Source organism: Cataglyphis hispanica, chromosome 20 (genome assembly GCF_021464435.1).
Source record: "Cataglyphis hispanica isolate Lineage 1 chromosome 20, ULB_Chis1_1.0, whole genome shotgun sequence".
NCBI lineage: Eukaryota > Metazoa > Arthropoda > Insecta > Hymenoptera > Formicidae > Cataglyphis > Cataglyphis hispanica.
In genome coordinates this window covers 2,331,465-2,353,383 of record NC_065973.1, presented here as the reverse complement: position 1 = coordinate 2,353,383, position 21,919 = coordinate 2,331,465, and the positions used below count along the sequence as shown (strand labels likewise).

General features: G+C 30.2%; 3 protein-coding genes across 5 annotated transcripts; 1 reads left to right on the top strand and 2 right to left on the bottom strand.

Annotated features, from left to right (window-relative positions):
* Positions 1-308: 308 nt before the first annotated feature.
* Positions 309-5,835, bottom strand: LOC126856909 (intraflagellar transport protein 88 homolog). 3 transcript variants are annotated; one of them, XM_050605912.1, is made up of 16 exons: positions 5,821-5,835; positions 5,328-5,459; positions 5,165-5,215; positions 4,866-5,035; positions 4,539-4,734; positions 4,243-4,460; positions 3,899-4,130; positions 3,358-3,515; positions 3,056-3,242; positions 2,800-2,986; positions 2,494-2,641; positions 2,225-2,336; positions 2,042-2,110; positions 1,656-1,956; positions 1,160-1,276; positions 309-496 (listed from the first exon to the last, which is right to left on the bottom strand). In XM_050605912.1, the coding sequence occupies exons 2-16, from the start codon at positions 5,454-5,456 to the stop codon at positions 381-383; spliced, it is 2,391 nt and encodes a 796-aa protein (XP_050461869.1). In that variant the 5' UTR covers positions 5,457-5,459; positions 5,821-5,835; the 3' UTR covers positions 309-380. The 3 variants fall into 3 exon arrangements, with proteins under 3 accessions (XP_050461869.1, XP_050461868.1, XP_050461871.1); XM_050605911.1 differs by having other exon boundaries at positions 5,328-5,829; XM_050605914.1 differs by lacking the exon at positions 5,821-5,835 and having other exon boundaries at positions 5,324-5,436.
* A 3,593-nt stretch (positions 5,836-9,428) lies between these two features.
* On the bottom strand, positions 9,429-12,971 carry LOC126856932 (uncharacterized). Its single transcript, XM_050605954.1, has 2 exons — positions 12,848-12,971; positions 9,429-11,039 (listed from the first exon to the last, which is right to left on the bottom strand). Exon 2 carries the CDS (start codon positions 10,981-10,983, stop codon positions 9,544-9,546), a length of 1,440 nt encoding a protein of 479 aa, XP_050461911.1. The 5' UTR covers positions 10,984-11,039; positions 12,848-12,971; the 3' UTR covers positions 9,429-9,543.
* Positions 12,972-18,198: 5,227 nt separating this feature from the next.
* Positions 18,199-21,065, top strand: LOC126856920 (leucine-rich repeat protein soc-2 homolog). The gene has a single exon (XM_050605937.1). The coding sequence runs from the start codon at positions 18,533-18,535 to the stop codon at positions 20,390-20,392; it is 1,860 nt and encodes a 619-aa protein (XP_050461894.1). The 5' UTR covers positions 18,199-18,532; the 3' UTR covers positions 20,393-21,065.
* The last annotated feature ends 854 nt before the right edge of the window (positions 21,066-21,919 follow it).

Sequence of the window (21,919 nt, the reverse complement as noted above, 5' to 3'; positions counted from 1 at the left end):
AAGCATATAATATATGTGCACGCATCACACTGTTATATAATTGTTTTCAAAAATTACATTAAACAAATTACATATTGTCAAAAATATATTTAAGATGCAAATAAAATGAGAGAATATAATTGATACAATATATTTATTTTAATAAAATTTTTCACGACTCCTATTTTGAAGATATTTTTACTATTTCAAAATATATGATTTAAATATTAACACGTGTTGTTATAATATAATTTGCATATTTTACTATTACATATTGCACTATTTTCAATTAATTTTATATATATATATATATATATATATATGTGCGTGCGTGCGTGCGTGTGTGTGTGTGTATGTTAAAAAACGTATAAATCTATATATTATTTAATCAATCATGATTCTTACTCGGGCAATAAATCATCTCCAAGCTCTTCATCACCAAAATCATCATCTCGTTTTCCAGTTGCTGTCATAGGCCTAGTAGGGAGAGGTCCTATAGGATCTATGTAACTCGTACCTGAAAATAATTGAAAATGCAAAAAAAAAATAAAAAGCAAGAATATTACTTTCATAATTCTAATAACATCCAAATAAATATATAAATCATAGATATACTCTTGAATAGATTTGAAATTACATAATCATTATAAATATTATATATTAGATATGGATTAACATATATGTAAATATAATGCAAATATCTTAATAACATCTGTTCCTAGATTCACAGCTCGAATCAGTAATATATAACTGTTTGCCGAGTATTAAGTGATAAAGAAAGAACAAGAATAGACTAGTAAAAGTGGCTGTAGCTATCCATCATTTATTCAATCCATTAGAGTAGCTCGTGTACTACCTGTAGATCACTTTTGTGATGTTTGCTTTCAATAGAAGTGTGCATAATACTAAAGCATTAATAATTGAATAACCATTAAATTTGCCACATGATGTTACAATAATCATATAGTAAAATACTTCTCATCAGAGTTATAAAACATTAAATTATTAGATATATATAAAATATGAAAATAAAATTATAATATAAAAAATATATATAATTATAGATTTAATATATTTACATTCAAAATATATATTTTTAGAGTTATTAAAGAGCAAGATAATGAAAATATCAAAATATATGAAAAATGATTATATTTTATAAAATTTTTGATGATTCTACCTTGATAATCGTTTCGGCCTGAAATCGGTCGTCGATCTGGACTTGGCCTGTGATCTGATAGTACACTCAGTCCTGAACCAGCCCGCGATGATGTGCCACTATTGGTTTTTCTAGATCCTGCACAAAATATATGACCGAAATCTAATTATGATATATGAGAGAAAATAAATAATTATTGTACATATTTAATAGAAACAATATTAATATTAATAGTTATATTAATATTAATATTAATTAGTTAATATTAATTTAACGATAATGAAACATAATTTTATTAGATCTCGATATTGTAAGATGTTGTAATTCTATTTTTCTACAAGAGATCTAAAAGAATGATCTAAAAGAATGAAAAAAAAATGAATCGTTTTTAAAAGATAAAAACGATTGATTTTATAAAAAAAACTGCTGAATATATGTATGTATATAATTAATATATTATTAGTATATAATCGTTATTACATATTAATCCTTATGTTATTAATTAAAATATTCATACCTGTTGTACCTGGTCTTGCTGAACCTTGCCTATCTTTTAATTCTTTAGCTTTCTCAGCTTTCTTCAATTCAGCTGCATACATTTGTGCTTCTTTCAAACCCATATCGCTGCATAATCTGATCAAAAATTTTAAGCATTCTATGTTATCAGGAAATTTATTGTGAATATCTTGATATTCTATAAGAGCTTTATGAAATTGTCCAGTGCGTCTTAAGCATGCAGCAACTAGTAATCTCCATCTTGGTTCATCTGGCGCGAGTTCTACCGCTTTTTCAAAATAAGTCAATGCTTTTTCGGCAACCTTAAAATAAGAATTTTAAAAAATGTAGAATTTTTCGTTTGTTATTAAAAACAATATATTGTTAATAAGAAAATATTTTCAATACCTGCATCGATATGAAATAGGATCCAATCCAATCTATCACTTCAAAATTGGCAGGATAGAATCTGTGAGACTGTAATAAATATATACACAGTAATAAATATAAATTAAAATATTGATGATACAATTATAGACAATCAAAGATAACTTATGTATAATAAACAGAAATAAAAAAATATACACTCACATCGTTGTAAAATTGAAATGCTTGCTGCTTATCTCCTATTGAATCATACATTTCTCCTAGTTTCTGTAAAACTCCTGGATCGGATGATAATATACCTAATAATTGATTATACCTGCAATAAAGGCGAGATTCATATTAATTATATTCATAAAATAATGCAAGATTTTAATTTTTAGTAAAATAATAATAGCATATAAATATTAAAAATTAGTTACACAAATATAGAAGAATGTAAAGAACTATATATATTAATTAATTTAACAAAATACCATTCAGATGCTTGGTCCACATCGTTCATCAGCTGATACAGATGACCAATTTGATATAATGTTTGTGGATCATGCCTTACCATATTACGAATTTTCCAGAAACATTCTAAGGCCTCCTCATACATAGTCTGTTTTTTGTAAACTAAGCCTAAAAGAACATTTTAATAGTTATAAAATAATATAGGTATTAATTTATACATTTCTTATGATTACACATAAAATAAATATGAAAAAGTTTTGTGCAAAATAATTAATATTGTGATGTAATGTTAAGCAACACTAATCTTATGAAATCTCTCTCATTACCTAAATTGTATAAAGCTTGTACATGACTAGCATCTGTTTCTAATGCACATAGCAATAACTCTCTAGCAATGTTCAATTCATTTTTTTGTATTGCACAAGCAGATAAATTAACATAGGCTGCCGCATTGTATGCATCAGCATTACGTGCTGCTTCGCCATATTTTTCAGCTTGATCGTAATCTGCTTGCTAAATAATTTTTTTGTTAAATATAAAAAACAAATCGATATTTAATAAATATTTCTAAATTTTGCTTACGAGATAGTAGATGAACGAAAGCATAGTTGCTGCCGCACTGTTAGCTTTAGTGTCACGATTTTCGAACATCTTTAATGTATCTATTGCCAGTTGCGTTTCCCTATTATGCAAAAATACCATAGCTTTGTTTATTTCTAAATCAGCAGCTAAAATGCCATAAGTAGAGGATTTTATCGCATCGACGCACCTAAAAAATAATTGCGAGAATTTATATATTTTATATTAAGATATTACAATATGTGTATAAAATATTACATAATGTGATATAATTTCTTAAATGTTAATAATTCTTTAAGGTATACCAGGCAAATCCAGCTGTAAGTGTATCTTCAATAACGGGTGCTATAAGTTTTGCTGCACAAAGTATACTTTTCTCAGCTTCCAATTTCATTTCCTTTTCCAACTTTGATAAATTATCATTCTTTATAACTTCATTTAATATATTAGATGCAGCATCATCCTATGCAATATAAATAAGAAAATATATAAACTATATAATAAATATACTTATATAATATCAACTAATATATGAGAGAAATTTATATAATTTATAAACGGAAAGTTATACATGAATAAATATTTACATATAATCATCATTCAATGCTCATATACAATAAACAAATAGCATCTCAAAGAAGGAAATAACAAATATAAAAAAAGTCTAAACATTAAATTCTTGATGAAAAAAGGCAACTAGTAGTGTATGTGGCGTTATGTGAAATAAGTGCACCTTTATGGGTAATAAGTTGATACACACTGTGATACGTAGTAGTGCAGGTATTGGCAACGTTTTGAGAAATACATAGCTTTAGTAAGCAGAGTACAATTGTGCCAAAAACTCACAGGATTTATGCTATACTTGTCTTCCTGATCTACATTAAGTTGTACTTCTAGTAATTCTAAGAAAGCTCTTTTCATCTTATCGCGATGAGATAACGCAAAATGGCACAAAACAGCATGTAAGCCCGCTTTAAACTCAGCTCTTTCTCTCATCACCCATTCAAAGCTATTAGCCGCCTCTTCTAATCGCCCCATTTGCACAAACAACATTCCCATGTTATGCATAATCTTTATTCTGCGAAATATTTGCCGAGTTTATAATATTATTGACATAAGATTATCTAGATAAGACAATTATATTTCTTGGCAGTGCTCGATTGTAAATAAATTAATGAATGTAAATTCACCTTAGATCCTTATGAACTGTCGGAGCTTGATCAAATGCCATTCTATACATTTTTATAGCTTGAGATAATTGGCCCATTTTCACATAAATATTACCCATATTGACTTTAAGTCTTGCGCTATTGCTAAACATCCTGTTCCTTGTTATCGCTTGATAAGTCGCTATAGCCTCTGTGTACATTTCATTGTTTGTGTATTGAACTGCCAAGTTAAACAGCACCTGTTGAAAAAAGAATTTAAAATTTTGTAAATATATATGCGAGTATAAAACAAATATAAGAAATTTCAATGAGCTTACAGCAAATGTCAAGTCTATATTATGATTATCACTGAGGCCAGCTTGTTCCTGCAATCGTATAAGGGCTCTCTCCCTTGAAGAAGCTTCGCGCGCGCGTTCTAAGGCGATCCGCATGTTGTTTTCAGAAGCTGCCTCTGCAGAGCTTTCTATTAAACCCATTATCTTTTTTTCTGATGCTTTTATTTTTTCCTCCGGACTTTAATAAAAAAAATCGTAAAAAGATATTTTAATATGATAGTCTCTGGATGATGTGCATGTGATAAAAATATATCAAATAGTGGAGATAATTAGAGATATATAAATATGCACATAAATATTAAGTCTTACGTGTCTTCCTTATTAGTTTCCAATGGAGGTGCAGGACCTTTGGCGCTACTTCCCATATTAAGAGGATCAAAAGTCTGTTGACTAGTATATCCAGCACTTCTTACTGCTGTCATTGGTCTAAGCCCACCAGTCATAGGTTGCATGGATATGGCAGTACCACTTCTTTGAAACTAGGAAAGTAAAAGCATAAGATAGATAGACTTATTAAACTTGGAATTAAAAAATTATAACATATTAATAAAATTAATAAATTATGAAGTATAACAAAAGTTAAATACAGTAGAATAGTATTCTCTTACTCTGCTTGATGTTCCGAAACGCATCGCTGTGCCTGGTGTCTTTGGAGTGAACTAGTAACAAACATCAAATGAAAGATTATTAAAACACAAAAGCTAATATTAATTGCGAACAAAATTTACCAATAGATATATATTAATCATACATTATATTGCACATACTCACTATTGATCTCTTTCCATAACTTGATTTGATAACCTCTTGAAATAATTCATCCTGTTCAAGATCCTTGTATAATGCTGAATAATCATCATATCCTGTATAAATGTCATCCTCAACTTCTGCTGCAGCCATGGTCTATAATTTTTCACTTCACAGTACAATTGTAATTTCTCTTCAGTGCTTGTTATATATGTGAGAAATGAACGTCAACTTATATTCTCGAATAATTGAAATGAATTAAACAAAACTATCTTTCTCAGTTTCTAAATTATAAAGAGTAAAATAAATAACAGTTGAGAGATTGTATCAAAACAGACACAATACACAAACACAAGACGAAATACAAATATACAAATTGTTAGAACAAAGAGAAGAATGTTTTTCTCTGATTGGAAATGAAGTTTAATGCGTAGTTTTTCTAAAATTGTCCGTATACTAATGTATCCCTCAACAGATATTGCGATAGATTAAAAACAGAGAGAAACTTGGAAATCACTTAAACATGTTGTTGATAGGATCTTTAAATCGAATGGTAACGCCATCATATAAAGTTGAGAGAATTATTTAGTTACACCTTTGCCGATAAAATCACTATTTGGTGCGTGTCCATACTACATTTATTATAAATTATAGATCACATTTCACATACATGCATGGATTTAATACTAATATTGAATATTTATTTTTTTTATATTTTATTTAATGCCTGTAATGCAGTATATATTATATTTAATTACTATATTAACAAATTGTTCTTTAAATTATTTTTTTATTTAAAAGTATTGTACAATAAATTATATTGCACAAAGAGAGAAAGACAGGGAAAGAGAGAGAGAGAGAGAGAGAGAGAGAGAGAACTATTGACTTACAAATTGAAAAAAAATTTAATGACTAAAATTATTTAATTTCCAAATATCTATATTAAAATGAAGTTGTGAAAGCTTTATCGCATTATATGTGCTTTTTTCATTTTACTTAGCAATTCATTTAATAAAATAAGAATTATATTTCTTTCCAGGTCGTTCACTTGTTATACATATTATATAAATTAAACAGTAATAAGAAAAGTATGTATCAAGTAGAATACATCAAGTGTACGGGCATCTTGTAACCGCGTACGAGCTTGTAAAGCTGATATGCCCGAATTGATCGAGCGCATCGTGTAGCTGTCTCTTAAAGTAGATATACTCGAATTCATCGAGCGTACAGGTATCGCGTGCTGTCGCGTGCCTGCTTAAAGCAGATATGCTCTGATTCAGAGCGCATAGACATCGCGCATCGTCGCGTGTTTATTTAAAGCAGATATTCTCGAATTCATCGAGTGCATGAGTATCGCGTAGCCGTATGTCTGTTTAAAGGGTTGGTTACGCCTGTTTAAGGATGGTTACATCATCCTGATACAAATAAAAAAAATTGAAAATTTTTTATGTTTTATATTCAAGTTTGTAGTTATAAAAGATAACAAAAAATTGTATTATTGTATAATTATATAATTATATAATTATTAATATTATATAAGTATATGTACTAATATTAGTACTCTAAAACTATTACTATGGTTATTATTATATTTATTATAATTATATTATAATTAATTTAAACATTTTTCTCTTGGAGAAATCAATTCTCCATCATTAATTTGCGCGAGAATTAATTAGCTCCGGATTAATTAATTAGTTTAACAATCGAAGAGACTTTATAATCCCTCGTATATAATATTGGTATTTGAATAGCCTTCTCTTCTCTTGTAGCGTTGAAATTTTGACAACGAGATGCACGACGCGCTAATTGCGAAATTCGTCTTTATTTATCTCACACTGTTACATCGAATGTTCGCAGAGTTGTTGCCATAAAATTATATAAAATCATTATGAATTGTTTGCGATTCTTTCTCATGAATGAAATCGATTGGCATGCGTGAAAGAGAGAAGGAGAACAGAAATAGCGGTTAACAGCTACTACTATACGCGCGTAGTAATAATGCAGTGAGTCACGTAACTCGATCGCGTGCACGATGCTCGCTTACACGAATGACGAATCGCTACTTACAATAAGAGCTATGTGTGAGTGCTGACGATAGTTACTGGTAGAATCAGCTGTACATATAAGTTGGAAGGGAAAAATTGAAAAGATACTTCAGTTCTTCTCGGTGATGGAATTTTCTTCCAAAGCTAATTTAATACATAAACGAGTAACTCAAAAGCAAACAAAAACTGTAGAGGCTTCTAATGAATAAAAATAAATAAGTAGATCGAGTTTATATCAGCTCCGACAAAGTGCTGCATTTAATTGCTAAGAAATAGATGTCAATTTAAAAAACCAAATCGATTTATTAAACTTCTTTTAAATTTAAAAAATCTAATCAGTTTTTAAAAATTTTTTTTATTTAATAAATTAAATCTTTTATTTAATAAATTAAATGTTATTTTGGAAATTAAATATATGTCGGAAATTAAATATCTGATATATATACTATTATTTGGAAATTTTCAATGGCAGTGGAATCAACTTGTATGAGATACCTATAAATAAAAAATGCGATATACTTATGAATAAAAGATATAGAAAAATAATAAAGAGACTGATTTTACGTTTTAATTAAAAACACCCATAAATATATACATTCAATCAAAGGCCAGAAAAGATAGTCATACATCGATATTAATACTTACTATTAACTGAATTACGTAAACTGTAACTTTGGTATAATATAAATATTCTTTGATGAAATATTTTTATTTTACACATTTATAATAGTTTATTATTGTTATAAATTTTGTGAGTAATTATTTTTCTCGGTTTTGTTTTTCACAATAATCATAATCAATGATTCTTCTTGCGCTTACTTTGGTCCCAAGTCCATTCAAATGATATTAAATAACTAAAAAAAAAATGAATTATGAAATAATATTCAAAAAGTACATCATAACGCACATCGACAATATTTGGATCAAATCGCTACGCAAAAATAAAACTTGGAAAGGAATAAAAAAGACGATAAAGATGGTTATCTCCAGAAAAATTATTTGGAGAGACTGATGCATTTTAATATTATTACAACAAAAGTTTGCTTTTCACAGATTTATCTGCGTTCATTTATCATTCCCTGAAAATGACAGTCTTCTATAACGATTACTTCATATGACGACAATCAATATCAACAAATTATCACAATAAATACATCATTCTTTTCCAGCAAATCTACAATCAAGGATTGGAAATTCTGTTCAATCACTTGTTTACGTCATGAGCAAAACATAAATAAGGATATCAAGTGTCTTCGCAATTTCTCAAGTTTGTACATGTACGAGAGATCTACGTATTACGTGACGTATTCTCTGTTTAATGTAGAACATTCTCCAATCAAAAATTTTTCTTGAAAGAAGTTTGATGACTATGATGAAATGAATGATCATTTATTTAATACATTTACATTTCCTCTTTTTCTTAGGAAGTGTTTCTACACAGTTTCTACATGATATGTATATAATTTTTTTGATGAATTCATAATGCCAATCATTATTACTTTTCCAGTACAATTGTTAAAATTTTTAATTGTATTAATGATTAAATAGGATCGACAAGATGTATTATTTTTATTTTATATCACTTTTTAAAACAGTGAAATATCACAAAATAAGGAATCAAACTTTCAAATTTATATTATATATATAAAAATCATTTACTTACATAAAACAATTTAATTAATATATAATAAATAATAATAACTAATATATAATAAATAACAATAAATAATAAATAATAGTATAATTTAATAATTAATTAATATATAAATACAATATTTTAAAAATTTAGAAATAAATTCTAATTTTTTAAATAAGTTAAAAATATATTATGTTTCATTAAATATATCCAATCTTAAAATAACCTATAATAAAATAAATTATCTATTCAGTGATAATTTAGTTTTTAAGATAATATAATATAATAATCTTTTTAATTAAATTTAAAATAAAAAATATACTAAATATTCTCATTAAATATTTTCACTAGCATTGTTGAAAAATATTAAAAAAAATTTCATTTTTTTTAAATTTGTGACTCTCATCGACATACCCATTTTTATATAAAAAAATATAACTTATAAAATAACTTTTGATATACTTTCTATATATTCTCATAAACTAATATCATAATCGCTGATACTATTACAAAAATAAGTGAAGAACGTAAAAACTTCAAATTTAACATCAAAGAGTTATATCTTAGATGACAACGGGATGATCTTGGATAACTTCTTTTTAAGCTTGGCATGTTTTTTAGGTCCTAAGTTTGCCGCTTGATTCAGATTTTTGTGAAACATGACATTTATGAAGGAAAGAACACCTGGCAATTTGATTAAATAACGGAACAGAAACTTCAATAGTGCGTACATTATTCTTTCTGACAAACTGAAAGAATTGTACAGGCGAGGCATGTTGAGCTTGAACATGTCGCATAGGTAGAACAGAAAGACTTTATAATTGTTGAAACCAGAGATATCATTGATGCCCTCGTAGAGGCATAAACTCATGTGCTCCCATTCCGTCGTCACCATGCGAAAGTTTGGCTTTACCCAATGCTCGATAAAGTCCTTGGCACGTTGACGTACGTCCTGCAAACTGCCGCGGCAAAAATTGTATCGATCCTCGATGCCCAGCAGGTAGCCTAGCCCTCGCCAAAGATGACAGAACGCTTCCAGATCTTCGTCACTGGCGTCATACATTCCAAACCACTCCGGATAGAGCACTATCAGACCCATGCAGGCAAACTGCGTGCCCGACATGTCGCCCTGATTCAAACCCTTCATTCTTAACATCGTATACGGACATTGCCAGCTTTTCGCCATTGGACACGAGTCCGCGAAGTCTCTCGCAATCGTTTTAAACGCCGGGCATTTTATATGCGAAATCTCGCTAGCCAGGTCAATCTGCTCATCGCTCATGCTGCACAATTTTTTTCTCATGGTGCGATGCATCCTTCGTACTGTCTGGATGTCGCGATAGGCTTGCGTTCCTTCGCACCAAGGATCGCTCGTGTACCAGTTTCTGAAACGATTAATTGTTGATAGGTAGCGCTTGAAGACGCGATACGGCGTATTGGACTTCTGGCTTAGGATCAATGGCTTTAATCCGTCGGCAAAGCTGAATATTTGCAATAGTCCCATCAGGTTGCTTATGGAGAGAACGCAAATATAACGCAAAGCAAATTGTTGCCCTCGATAAAACTTGTCCATGTCTAGCCAACTCGGCCTCTCATTCATCGGTCGACCGCAGTCTCCATCCTCGAAAGTCGCCGGCAAGACGAATCTCAGGGATTCGGGTATGTTTGGAAAATATTTACTAGTGTTGTTTACAAGATGATCGTATTGTTCCTTGAGTGTCCATCGATTAAAATCCATCGGTAAATCGCTGCCGAGTTCTTGTTTGCACATTGTTATAAATTTCTTGTGTTGATCGGTAAGGGAGTTCGATGAAACAGGAGTCGACTTGTTGCAATCATTTGTAGTTGAGTCAAAGTCGCACATGAAATTATTATTGTTCTTCTGGATTTCTTCCTTGAAAGCGATGTTATTTTCTGCGTAATCATCAAAAAATCCGGTAGTGTCTCGCACCAAATTCTCGTCGAACATTTCTTTCAGTTTATTGGATTGCCTCATTTTGTGTGACGATTCAAATTGTCTTGTAGAGATTTGCAAAATTCCAAATGCTGAACCTATTTTTGAGAAAGAAAAGCATAATTAAAAATTATTTTAATAATAACAGCAATAAGCTCAGGACGTACTAACAATTAAATAAGAAAACTGAATCAAGGCGCAAGTATGCGCTATTGATGCGCTTATTATTATTAAATTATATTAACAAATGTATATCAAAAAATTTACATTTTAGACTTTTTGATTCATCTTCGCCATATAAAATAAATATATAAAGATTACATTCGAATTTTATAATAATTTTGACATACACAATATTTTTTTTGCAGTCAAATTTTAAATTAACATTAAAAAGAATAATAAAAAAAAGGCTCACTAAAATTCACGTAGAATTTATCTTTAAGCAATTTATCTTGTTTTTTGTAGAATTTATTTTTAACTTTTATCTTGTATTTTTGCCCTTTATTTGATCATTTTTATGATAGCTTTTATGACCATATCGGTTTAGTTAACATTTAATCATTATTATATTATAAAACACCGACGGTATATGTGCAATGACATTTCACTAATTTGTACAGATTCTAGCGAGTTTTAATGACTTCTAGTCTTTCCTTTCTAATTATTAATTTTAATATAAAATTTGACTGCAACAAAAAATATTATCTATGTCAAATTTCAAAATTCTAATGCGATTTACATATATTTATATTCATATTGAAATGGACCAGAAAACGATCTAAAATCTAAAACAGATTCTTAATGCACATTTGTTAATAAAATTTAACAATAATAAGATTGCACACCAATACTCGCGCCTTGATTTTTATTTGCCAGTTTTCCTATTTAATTGTAAAAACTATTTCATTTAAAAAAAGAAACACGCTAAAAGAGATTTTTTATTGTGAAAAAGAATAATAATAACAGATATTTTACTGCAATATAATATTATTTAAATATTTTTATCGAACATTAACCGGTTTCATAATGCTTTATCTGCAAAGGCAGAAAAGAGATTGAATATTGAAAAGAGAAGAAAATTCCCAAAAATTTAAGAGAAATCAGAAGCAGAATTCTTTCTGCAAAAGGAAGCAACACCAGTCCACCTAACCTGATATAAGAAACATCTCTCATTTCAATGTTGCACAAACATGTGCAACCAGATATAATTTTTAAAAAAAATTTATTTTTAAATAAATATACAAATAACAAAAATTTAACGGATCGTTTTTCATTTATAAAGTTTTAATTAATTTTTTTATTATCAAATACTTTTGGGCGACAATATTAAAACATACGTATGAACATAGCAAATTTAGTATATCATTTTGTTTCTTTGTTTTCTTATAAATTTCTCAATTAATTTATATTTTCTTTAAAAAATGATTGAATTAGATTATCTCATTTGTTACAAAATCTCAGTTCAAAATTAATTACCTATTGCGAAAATCTACTTCAAGTGTGCATAAGATGTTTATCGATGCCAGGTCTATTTGATAAAACTCATTTTTAAAATGTCAGGAAAAGATTTTAATATAATAAAAAATTTTTAATTTAAAATTTTTAAATCTAAGTTGATAATTGCTGCGATTAGCGTTTACATATTCTAATAATAAAAATTAAATGTTCGAAAAAGTCAAATGCACAATTTAACCAATCGATTTAGAGAGCACTGTAAAAAAACTATGAAAGAATTTTATTGCTATGGACAATTGATAATAATTATCTACTTTTTACACTTGATTAATTGATAAGGTAAATGTCAAAAAGTGTCAAGATTTTTAATTTTTAATTAATTTAAATTAATCTCGAATTATATTGAGATAAATTTACATACGGAATAAATAAATTTTTTCATTTTACTCACCCTTTGATAAGAAAAATGTTTGCGTGAAAATTCACTGCTGCTACACGTAACTATCGTAACGTAAATATTTTATACTCTTTTCGAATGAATTGAAGTACTTGTTATGGTAGTCTCTTCAATCATGAACCTGCACTGAAATTTTGCAGAGCCTAAAGCTTCTTATATAGTAGGGGATCCCCAGCAATCCTATCGCCATTATCATCATCCTGATTCAGATGCGCTTTTCTCTGACGTAAACGGGTATGAGGGAAGATTGGGAGAATTACGCATGCTTTCTTTCGGTCCATCTTCAAATTTCTTATGGAAAAATATACTTAATTATTGTTAGATTAACACTTAAATTTGAATATTTAATCATTTAAGTTAAATGTATTTTTCCATAAGAAAAATCTTTGTATGATTAAAGAAATGTTTAAAAATGTCTTTTTTGAATGATATAAAGTCAAAATATTTTCTCTTTTTTTTCTCTCTTATATATGTTTCCAAATTCAAAAAGTGTTTTCGAAAAATACAGATTATTCTCGGTTTACTTGAAGTCTTTTCAATAATTTTATATTAAACTTTCTCTCCTTTTTTTTAATGATATAATTTTCATATATATCTGACATTTTGAAAGACTCAAAATTTATCTTTTCATGTGCTAATAATTTTTAACATTAAAATTTCAAAAATTCTCAGCTTGTATCTCTCATTACACTTAATATTAAACATTTATCTTATACCAAAGAAAGCATTTTCAAAAATAGGATTTATGTTCTATATTTAATCTCTAAAAATACTATTGATTGTATATTAAAAAATATCAAATATTAATGATTTTTTAATAAGATAAATTTAAATGTACATTACAATAGTTAAATGTACATTACTAATATTGAATAATACAAAATGTCCAAAATCAATCGCACAACTGTCGTGTACAGATAGAATAGGTGAAACCGAAAAGAAAAATCCTTTACCACTTTGCGATTTTCGTAATAATTATTGAGGAATTGATTAAAAAAAGATCGACCAATTCGCGTGAGTATAAGCGCGCAATAAAGGGACAACCCATTGATGTGTGGATGCGAGAATCCATCGTTATGTATCGCTCATATACGTAACCATTGTCATTTGTAGAACGCTTTTTCCAAAAACTTCGTCGCGCTCCTAGCGAACCGTAAACTTTAAGGATTGTCTCTGGGTCGTTTTTTCCTTTGCACGCTTATATTCACGCAAATTAGTCAATTTTTTAAAATTAATTTCTCAATAATTATTACGAAAATGGTAAAGGACATTTCTTCTTGATTTCATCTGTTTTATCTGCATACAATGGGTGCCATTGACTCTGGACATCCCGTATGTAAATTATATAAAATGTACTTTCCTGTATAAATATTTTTTTATTTGATTTTACATATATACGTTTGCCACTATTTATTTATTAGCGATTATGTTTTGTTTTTCGTTGTTACATTAATCATTGTAAGAGTTCCATTTAGTTTAATTTATATTAATTCACTATGACGTCACGAGATATTAATCACGTGACATGACGTAATGTCACTGTGATATTAATCAAGCAGAACATATGAGATAGATAGAAAAAAAAGATAATCGAGTAATGCACACTGTAATGCTTTGTATATTTCCATTGAACCCTTTTTTATTTGTTACTAAAATATGTTTTGACTTTATCACCTTATATCATGATCAAATTTGCATGCAAATGTGCATTTCAATCTTATCGTACGTTATAATAATACTAAATAATTGGACTTTATATCGTTAAACGATGATGAGCGAAATCAAAATCGAAAGGAAAAAAGAATGGAAAAATAAATAAGAATAGTTCCTCTTCATCTCTTATTTCAAGGGATCACATTCGAAAGAGATAATACTTCATGGATATCCTCTTCATGCAACTTTATCCATGCTGATTGGTCGTTGATGATACATCAACTTGAAATCACGTCAGCAACTGAAATCATACGTACTTCCTCTTCATTGTAGTAAATTCTACGTTCGAAGATCGGAAGCCCCCGTCTTCGGTCTACGTCACACTCAAAGGATAGAATCGAGCATCATCTTCATGATTTTTTGGTAAGTTCCATTTGAAATGTTTCCGAGTATAATCTACTTGGTAACGTATCTTTTGTTCAACACTGGAAGTTTTTCATTCATTGAGGGGAGGAAAGACTTTCCTCCAATGAAGTTTATATTCCCTGTGACGTAAGTAGTCTATTTAATATCTAATATTTCTCCTTTTTCTTTTGAAAGGGATTTCCATGAATTCTTGATGCATTATCGTTTTAATCACTTACGCCTATTATTATGATTCTTTTCCTTGGAAATTGTTTATATTTTTAATTGTATTATTAATTACATTAATATGTCAATATTAGTATGTATAAATATTAATAAGTGAGATTAAGTTAAATCCAATGTAATTATTTATCTAATCACTTTTCAAGTAGCAAAACATCAGAAATCAATATTTTGGAAATATAAAAGTCATAAATCTAATACATCTCAAAATTCATGAATTTGACATAAGCATTTTTAGCCTTTTAAAATACGTATAAAATTAATAATTAATTTGTGAGTTAAAGAAAAGATTTGCTCTGTAGAATCAAAATTTCTAACTTTATGAATTTTTATGAATAATTATTATTATAAAATTTTCGTAATATAGTTGCTATTAATAATTTAATTCGATATCAAATTATTACGATTTTGAAATTAAATTATATACTATAGGACAAATCTTTACTTTAACTTCAACATTAATTATTCAATCAAATACAGAAACGCTAAAAAGTGTTTGTAACATGTTGTATTGTGCGAATAAAAATTAAAGAGATTTATCGCTATTTTATAATATGATATATCAAAATAACAATTATAAGAAATAAGAATCGCAAAAATAAATATATAATTTATAATTTAATAAAAAAATTAGATATTTTAATTTAAATTAATATAATATAATGAGTATACAAGTATCGCCAAAAGAAAATAAAAGCGCCAAAGGTGTCGGTCTTCTTCATATCTTCGATAGTTCGGCTAAAAAGTATGAAAGTAATTTAGAAATGCAGGCATCAGAATACGTATATGTATATGCACAAGAGTAATAAACTGATATGATATAATTGTATAATTGTATGATATAATTATAAAGTTTATTAGAAAACGTAAATTAATATATATATATATATATATATATATATATATATATATTTCATCATATATATATATATATATATATATATATATATATATATATATATATATGATGAAAATATTCCTAAGCAGGAAAAATGAGCCACAAGGGGTATCGTCCGCTGTGCAAATGAAGTTATTGACATATCACTTAAAAAGATGAGTCGTATATAATGGGGACATTCGCTTGCAGTAAGTAACACGTCATAGAAACTGGAGTGCAAATATAAACTGATTCACACTGGATACGAATTTCATCACTCCATTGCATAATCTGCGATGTTGAAAAAATATTATTATTTCTGATCTTTTCTCAATATTCTGATTTATTTAATCAAACAAACGCTGAAAAAAACATGTCGCATCATATAAAAAAAGATCAGAGAGAAAAGAGGAACACCTCTTGTTTCACGCGAAACGTAAAAGTTTTTCTTCTGCTGTCGATGTTTTTTGTGTACGTTTTAATATCGCGATCACGCGATATTAAAATCAACAATAATTGTATAATGTACTTCAGTAGAAGAATGATGTACTTCGGCAGAAGATGCATCTATAGCATGCAGCTTAAGATTCGTATATCTTACTTCTTGATATCGCTCAATGAAGAGGAAGCAAGTTCTTAATTAATGTTTTATTGAAAGCAACAAAGCACATCAGTCTGATCTAGCACCAAGCACAAACATGAATGTTTATTTTTTTTCTTTTATCATATACATCATCATTTAGTGCTGGATGTATTTCGCTACAACTTACAATTGACAACGCTATTAATAATGCAATGCTAATGTTATAAATATTTGATAGTGAATATGATAATGGCATGTTATTGAATAAATAAATAAATAAATATATATATATATATATATATATATATATATATATAAAGTATAAATGTAATAATTTTGACAAATATGGAAAAAATATCTTTAAAAATAACATTAAAGAAATAAATATTATAATCAGTAATTAGATATAACATTACAAGAATTGATAATACTTGTTGTGTGTGGGGAGGGGAAGGGGAAAGGGACTAAGTTTAAAAAACTTTTTAATGTAAAACTAATCTCTCTTTTATATTAGCGTATGTGTCTAATAATTATTTTGCGCATTTGATTATTTTTTGACATATATTTCTATGTCAGAAAAAGGATATATATTTTTACTGCCACGCTATAAAAGTATTATTTGGTCGTCTTGCATTTATTAGTCATAATTATAAATTTATTGTATAATTATTTATTGTATAATTATGTATAATTATAAGTTTATTGGAAGAATTGGGAGCGCAATACAATATTATACATTATCTTAACATCTTAAGATTTGCGTATCTCTAAGCGATTTTACATTAAAATATTTGTATATCTCTTATTGACACTAATAAAAAAAGATATGTATATGTATATGTATATCTATATATAACTTTTATATAACTATTTTCTCTTTCTTGTTTTGTATATAACACTATTGTCTTTTATCATCGAGACGAGATATCATTAAAAACCAATGAGTAATGATTCTTGAGAAGATGACAAGCGGCAAAAGGCGGTATCCGATCAATTTTTCATAAGAGCAAAAAATTGATTGATTATTTTACGTTATTTTTTGCCGCGCCGCAAATATTGTCGCGTCCAGTGAGTAAGAAATATAAGAAAATAGATAGCTAACTCTCGTATTGGAATAATGTTTTAAGCGCCATCTGGGCGAATATATGTACACTCGACGTCATTAATGTTTTCTCACTTGAAGATAGCCGCTTTTGAGTCCAACATAGCTTGGAGTATCCGACACACGCGTGTTTGTCCCTACGGCTCGTTCTATAATAAGTCGTATGCCATAAGTCGATGGTCATAAACAAATTGACCAATCATAGTCGATTATTTTTGGAATTATCGACTGAATATCGGCCTATGACTGTGGCGCGTGAAAATGACATACGACTTATTTAATATTAAATGTCAGTCATCACATTTTTTCCGTTGCTTTGAGATGACATTGGGCGCAGTGATCTCAATTGAATATTGTCTTGTTAACATTGGATGTCGATTTGTTGGTTCTAAAACTAAGAACCAATCACATTCAATTGCTACCCAACTGTTGAATCCGCTGAATAAGCCCGTTATCTTTTATCGAATCACCAACAGTCATAATGCATGAATATTTAGAGACGAAACACGCGCGTCGGATGTACTTCGATACGTGTGCAAATTCAGTTTGGAAATTCGAAGGCATTTCTGACCTCAAGCGTACATCGATAATATCAATAGTCATGGTCGAGTGTTAATTTTATGCGGACGCGCGATATGATGTCGCAGTAAAGGGCACGGTCACGCAAATTTTCGGTACGGGATCTCATTAATCGGCGAACGGGCGTACATCGTACATGCGTGCGATTGTGCGAACCTCGCCTTTCTCTCTCGTACGTGCTCGTACACGTCGTCTTGACGCGGGGCGGGGAACGTGAGGGAGGGCGGGCACTAGGTTATGAAAAAGTCGTGCAAATACTGGACGGGCGTGGGTAACATATCGACGGTTTGTCTGTCGAACGCGAAGCGCGATCGCGCGACGAGTCTCGGGGACGACAGTCTACCGAGTTTTTACATGAAGGAGCAGGATATACCCGAGTACCTGGAGGGCTGCGGGCTGACCACCTGCACGGCCGGTGGCGACATGCCCGAGGATATGGAGGTGCTGCGCGACAATAAGGAGCATGCGAGTAATAAGGAGAAGAAGCTGTCAACGACGTCCATCAGCGGCGGTGGCGGCCAAACCGACACCAAGAAGACCGTCATGGTCAAGCATCCGGAGTCGAATAAACCGAAACCTACGACAAAGAAGAGTAAACCGATCCAGGCGGAATTGGACGTGGCCAAGGAGTTTATCCGTTGCCGGGACGAATGCGTGAAGCGGTTAGATCTCAGCAAGGCCAGCATCACGAATCTGCCCAGTTCCGTGAGGGAGTTGACGCATCTGAGGGAGTTCTACATCTACGGCAACAAACTGGTAACTCTGCCGCCTGAGATCGGTTACCTGGCAAATCTCGAGACCCTGGCGCTGAGCGAAAATTCGCTCACCAGCCTGCCCAACACTCTTGAGAATCTTAAATCGCTGCGGGTTCTGGATCTTAGGCATAATAAATTAAACGAAATACCAGACGTGGTGTATAAACTCACGTCGCTCACCACATTGTTCCTGCGCTTTAATCGAGTTAAATATGTCAGCGATAACATACGAAATTTGACAAATCTTACTATGTTGAGCTTGCGAGAGAATAAAATCAAGGAACTACCCGCGGGTGTTGGTGAACTTGTCAATCTTATTACGTTTGACGTTTCGCATAATCATCTGGAGCACCTGCCCGAGGAGATTGGCAAGTGCGTGCAGTTATCCACATTAGATCTACAGCACAACGAGCTCCTGGACATACCGGACACAATCGGCAATCTAGTGTCTCTGACGAGATTGGGTCTTCGATACAATAGATTGTCGAGCATTCCAAAGTCATTGGCGAACTGCAAGATGATGGATGAATTCAGCGTGGAGGGCAATCAGGTGTCACAACTGCCAGATGGTCTGCTGTCCAGCCTATCGGATTTGACGACGATCACATTGTCCAGGAATAACTTTACCGCATATCCGTCAGGCGGACCGTCCCAATTCACAAATGTCTATTCTATCAATCTGGAACATAATCAGATCGACAAGATACCCTACGGTATCTTCTCGCGAGCCAAGAACCTCACGAAGCTAAATATGAAAGAGAATCAGCTGACCGCTTTACCATTAGACATTGGCACATGGGTGAACATGGTCGAGCTGAACCTCGGTACGAATCAGCTAATGAAGATCCCGGACGATATACAGTACCTGAAGAGTCTGGAGATACTGATACTCTCCAATAATCTGCTGAAACGTATTCCGGCCACTATAGCGAATCTGCGTAAGTTGCGGGTGCTGGATCTGGAGGAAAATCGGATCGACTCGTTGCCAAACGAGATCGGTTTCCTGCGCGAGCTGCAGAAGTTGATTCTGCAGTCGAATCAAATCGTCTCGTTGCCGCGCGCAATCGGCCACCTGACGAATCTCACGTATCTTAGTGTGGGGGAAAACAATTTAAATTATCTACCAGAGGAGATTGGTACCCTGGAAAACCTGGAGTCGCTCTACATCAACGACAACGCAAATCTGCACAATCTACCATTTGAGCTGGCATTGTGCACGAATCTCAGTATTATGTCAATTGAGAATTGTCCATTGTCACAGATACCGGCGGAGATAGTGGCCGGTGGACCGTCGCTGGTGATTCAATTTCTTAAGATGCAGGGACCTTATCGGTCCATGTAACAGATTAATTAAAGTCGCGTGCCTTCACGCGCTGCTGAGTCATGCGTTGATGTCGATTCTTAATCATGAAAGAGAGAGAAGCAATATACCATGGAAAAAATCATTTGAAGGAGAGAAAAGATATATTTATAATATGAATATCTGTCGACTTAAATTCTCACTCTAATGATCTCACTTTAGGGAGAAATAAAGTAAACATTAAGATACACTGTATAAAACGAATTAGATTGCTTTGTTTCTTCAGTGTCAAAAGGATATTTCTTTTCAAGTGCAAAAAACGAATTAAGTGTAATGTAAAATTGGTGCTGAATAGAATATTTTTCTTGCAAATATGGGGGAGAGAAATATATATATATATAGAATAGTGTTCTTGTGCAATTCTAACAAGATACTTTAAATATCACATAGCTTTATTAATATAAATTCAAAAAGATAAACTATATATATTGGTATCATTTTTTTAATTTGTCATGTTATGTTTATGTGTTTTATGGGAAGATATAATTTGATGTATATGTATATTTGAATGAATAGTTTCTAAAGAAATTATATATGGGCTATTCACAGTATGCTTTTACAACACAAGTTGTTTATTTTCTTTATATGCATGAAACATGAGAATTCTAATTATATTAGTTTGTTAAGTTTGTGCTAAAAACATGATGCAATTTTTTTATGATTTCAATCCTTGAAAAATATATGCAAACTTCTATTTTTTAAATATTGCTTATAATTAAAACAATTGTAAATATCTTATTATGTTGATTAAATCTTATGTTGATTATGATAGAAAAAAAGCATTTTATAAAACATAACAATATAAGTATTGTAAGAATTATTTAAATATTGCTATTATTTTTATAGCTTAATAAAATCTAGCTTAATAGAGTTTGCATTTTATTTGTTGGCAAAAATCGTCAATTAAGTAACTTCAAATTTTTTAAAATTGTAATTATAACAATTATACATATATATATACAAAATTATATATATATATATATATATATATATATATATATATATATATAAGAAAATTGTGCAACAGCGTATCATGTGAAAGAATACAATATAAACGTCCTATCTACTACATAAGTACAAACAAGTGAGACAAAATTTTTAATTTAGAAATGATAAAAGAAGATGTATTAAGAATCAACATCAACGATGACATTGTTTGTTGTACTAAAAGGTTGAAACGTACTTCGTATATATTGTAAGCAAGAAAAAGAAATATTTTATTAAAATATTAAATTGAAAAATTGTGGATATACGTGCACACAAAACGAACGTCAGTACACATAAGTTTCCATACATACATTCTGATGTTATATACGCGTATATTTTTTCTCATTTTTTTTCATCGATGTGTATGTTACCTTGTGAGGTACAAAATACACTAAGATCCTTTTACGGGAAGCCATACTCTTCTGAAACATAAAAAATTATAGCTATATTTATCTAATTCAACAGTTCGAATGATGAAAATATTAGCAATTTTTATTTATGCCGCGTACTTTTTATGAATCG

Bases quoted from the DNA above. Each gene is read 5' to 3' on its own strand.
- LOC126856920 (XM_050605937.1), top strand. From the start codon at position 18,533: ATGAAAAAGTCGTGCAAATACTGGACGGGCGTGGGTAACATATCGACG.
- LOC126856909 (XM_050605912.1), bottom strand. From the start codon at position 5,456: ATGGCTGCAGCAGAAGTTGAGGATGACATTTATACAGGATATGATGAT. The intron at 3,243-3,357 runs GTATACCTTAAA...ATTATTTTTTAG, and splicing joins CTTACAGCTGGATTTGCCTG to GTGCGTCGATGCGATAAAAT. The intron at 2,111-2,224 runs GTGAGTGTATAT...TATTTATTACAG, and splicing joins CATTTCAATTTTACAACGAT to TCTCACAGATTCTATCCTGC.
- LOC126856932 (XM_050605954.1), bottom strand. From the start codon at position 10,983: ATGAGGCAATCCAATAAACTGAAAGAAATGTTCGACGAGAATTTGGTG.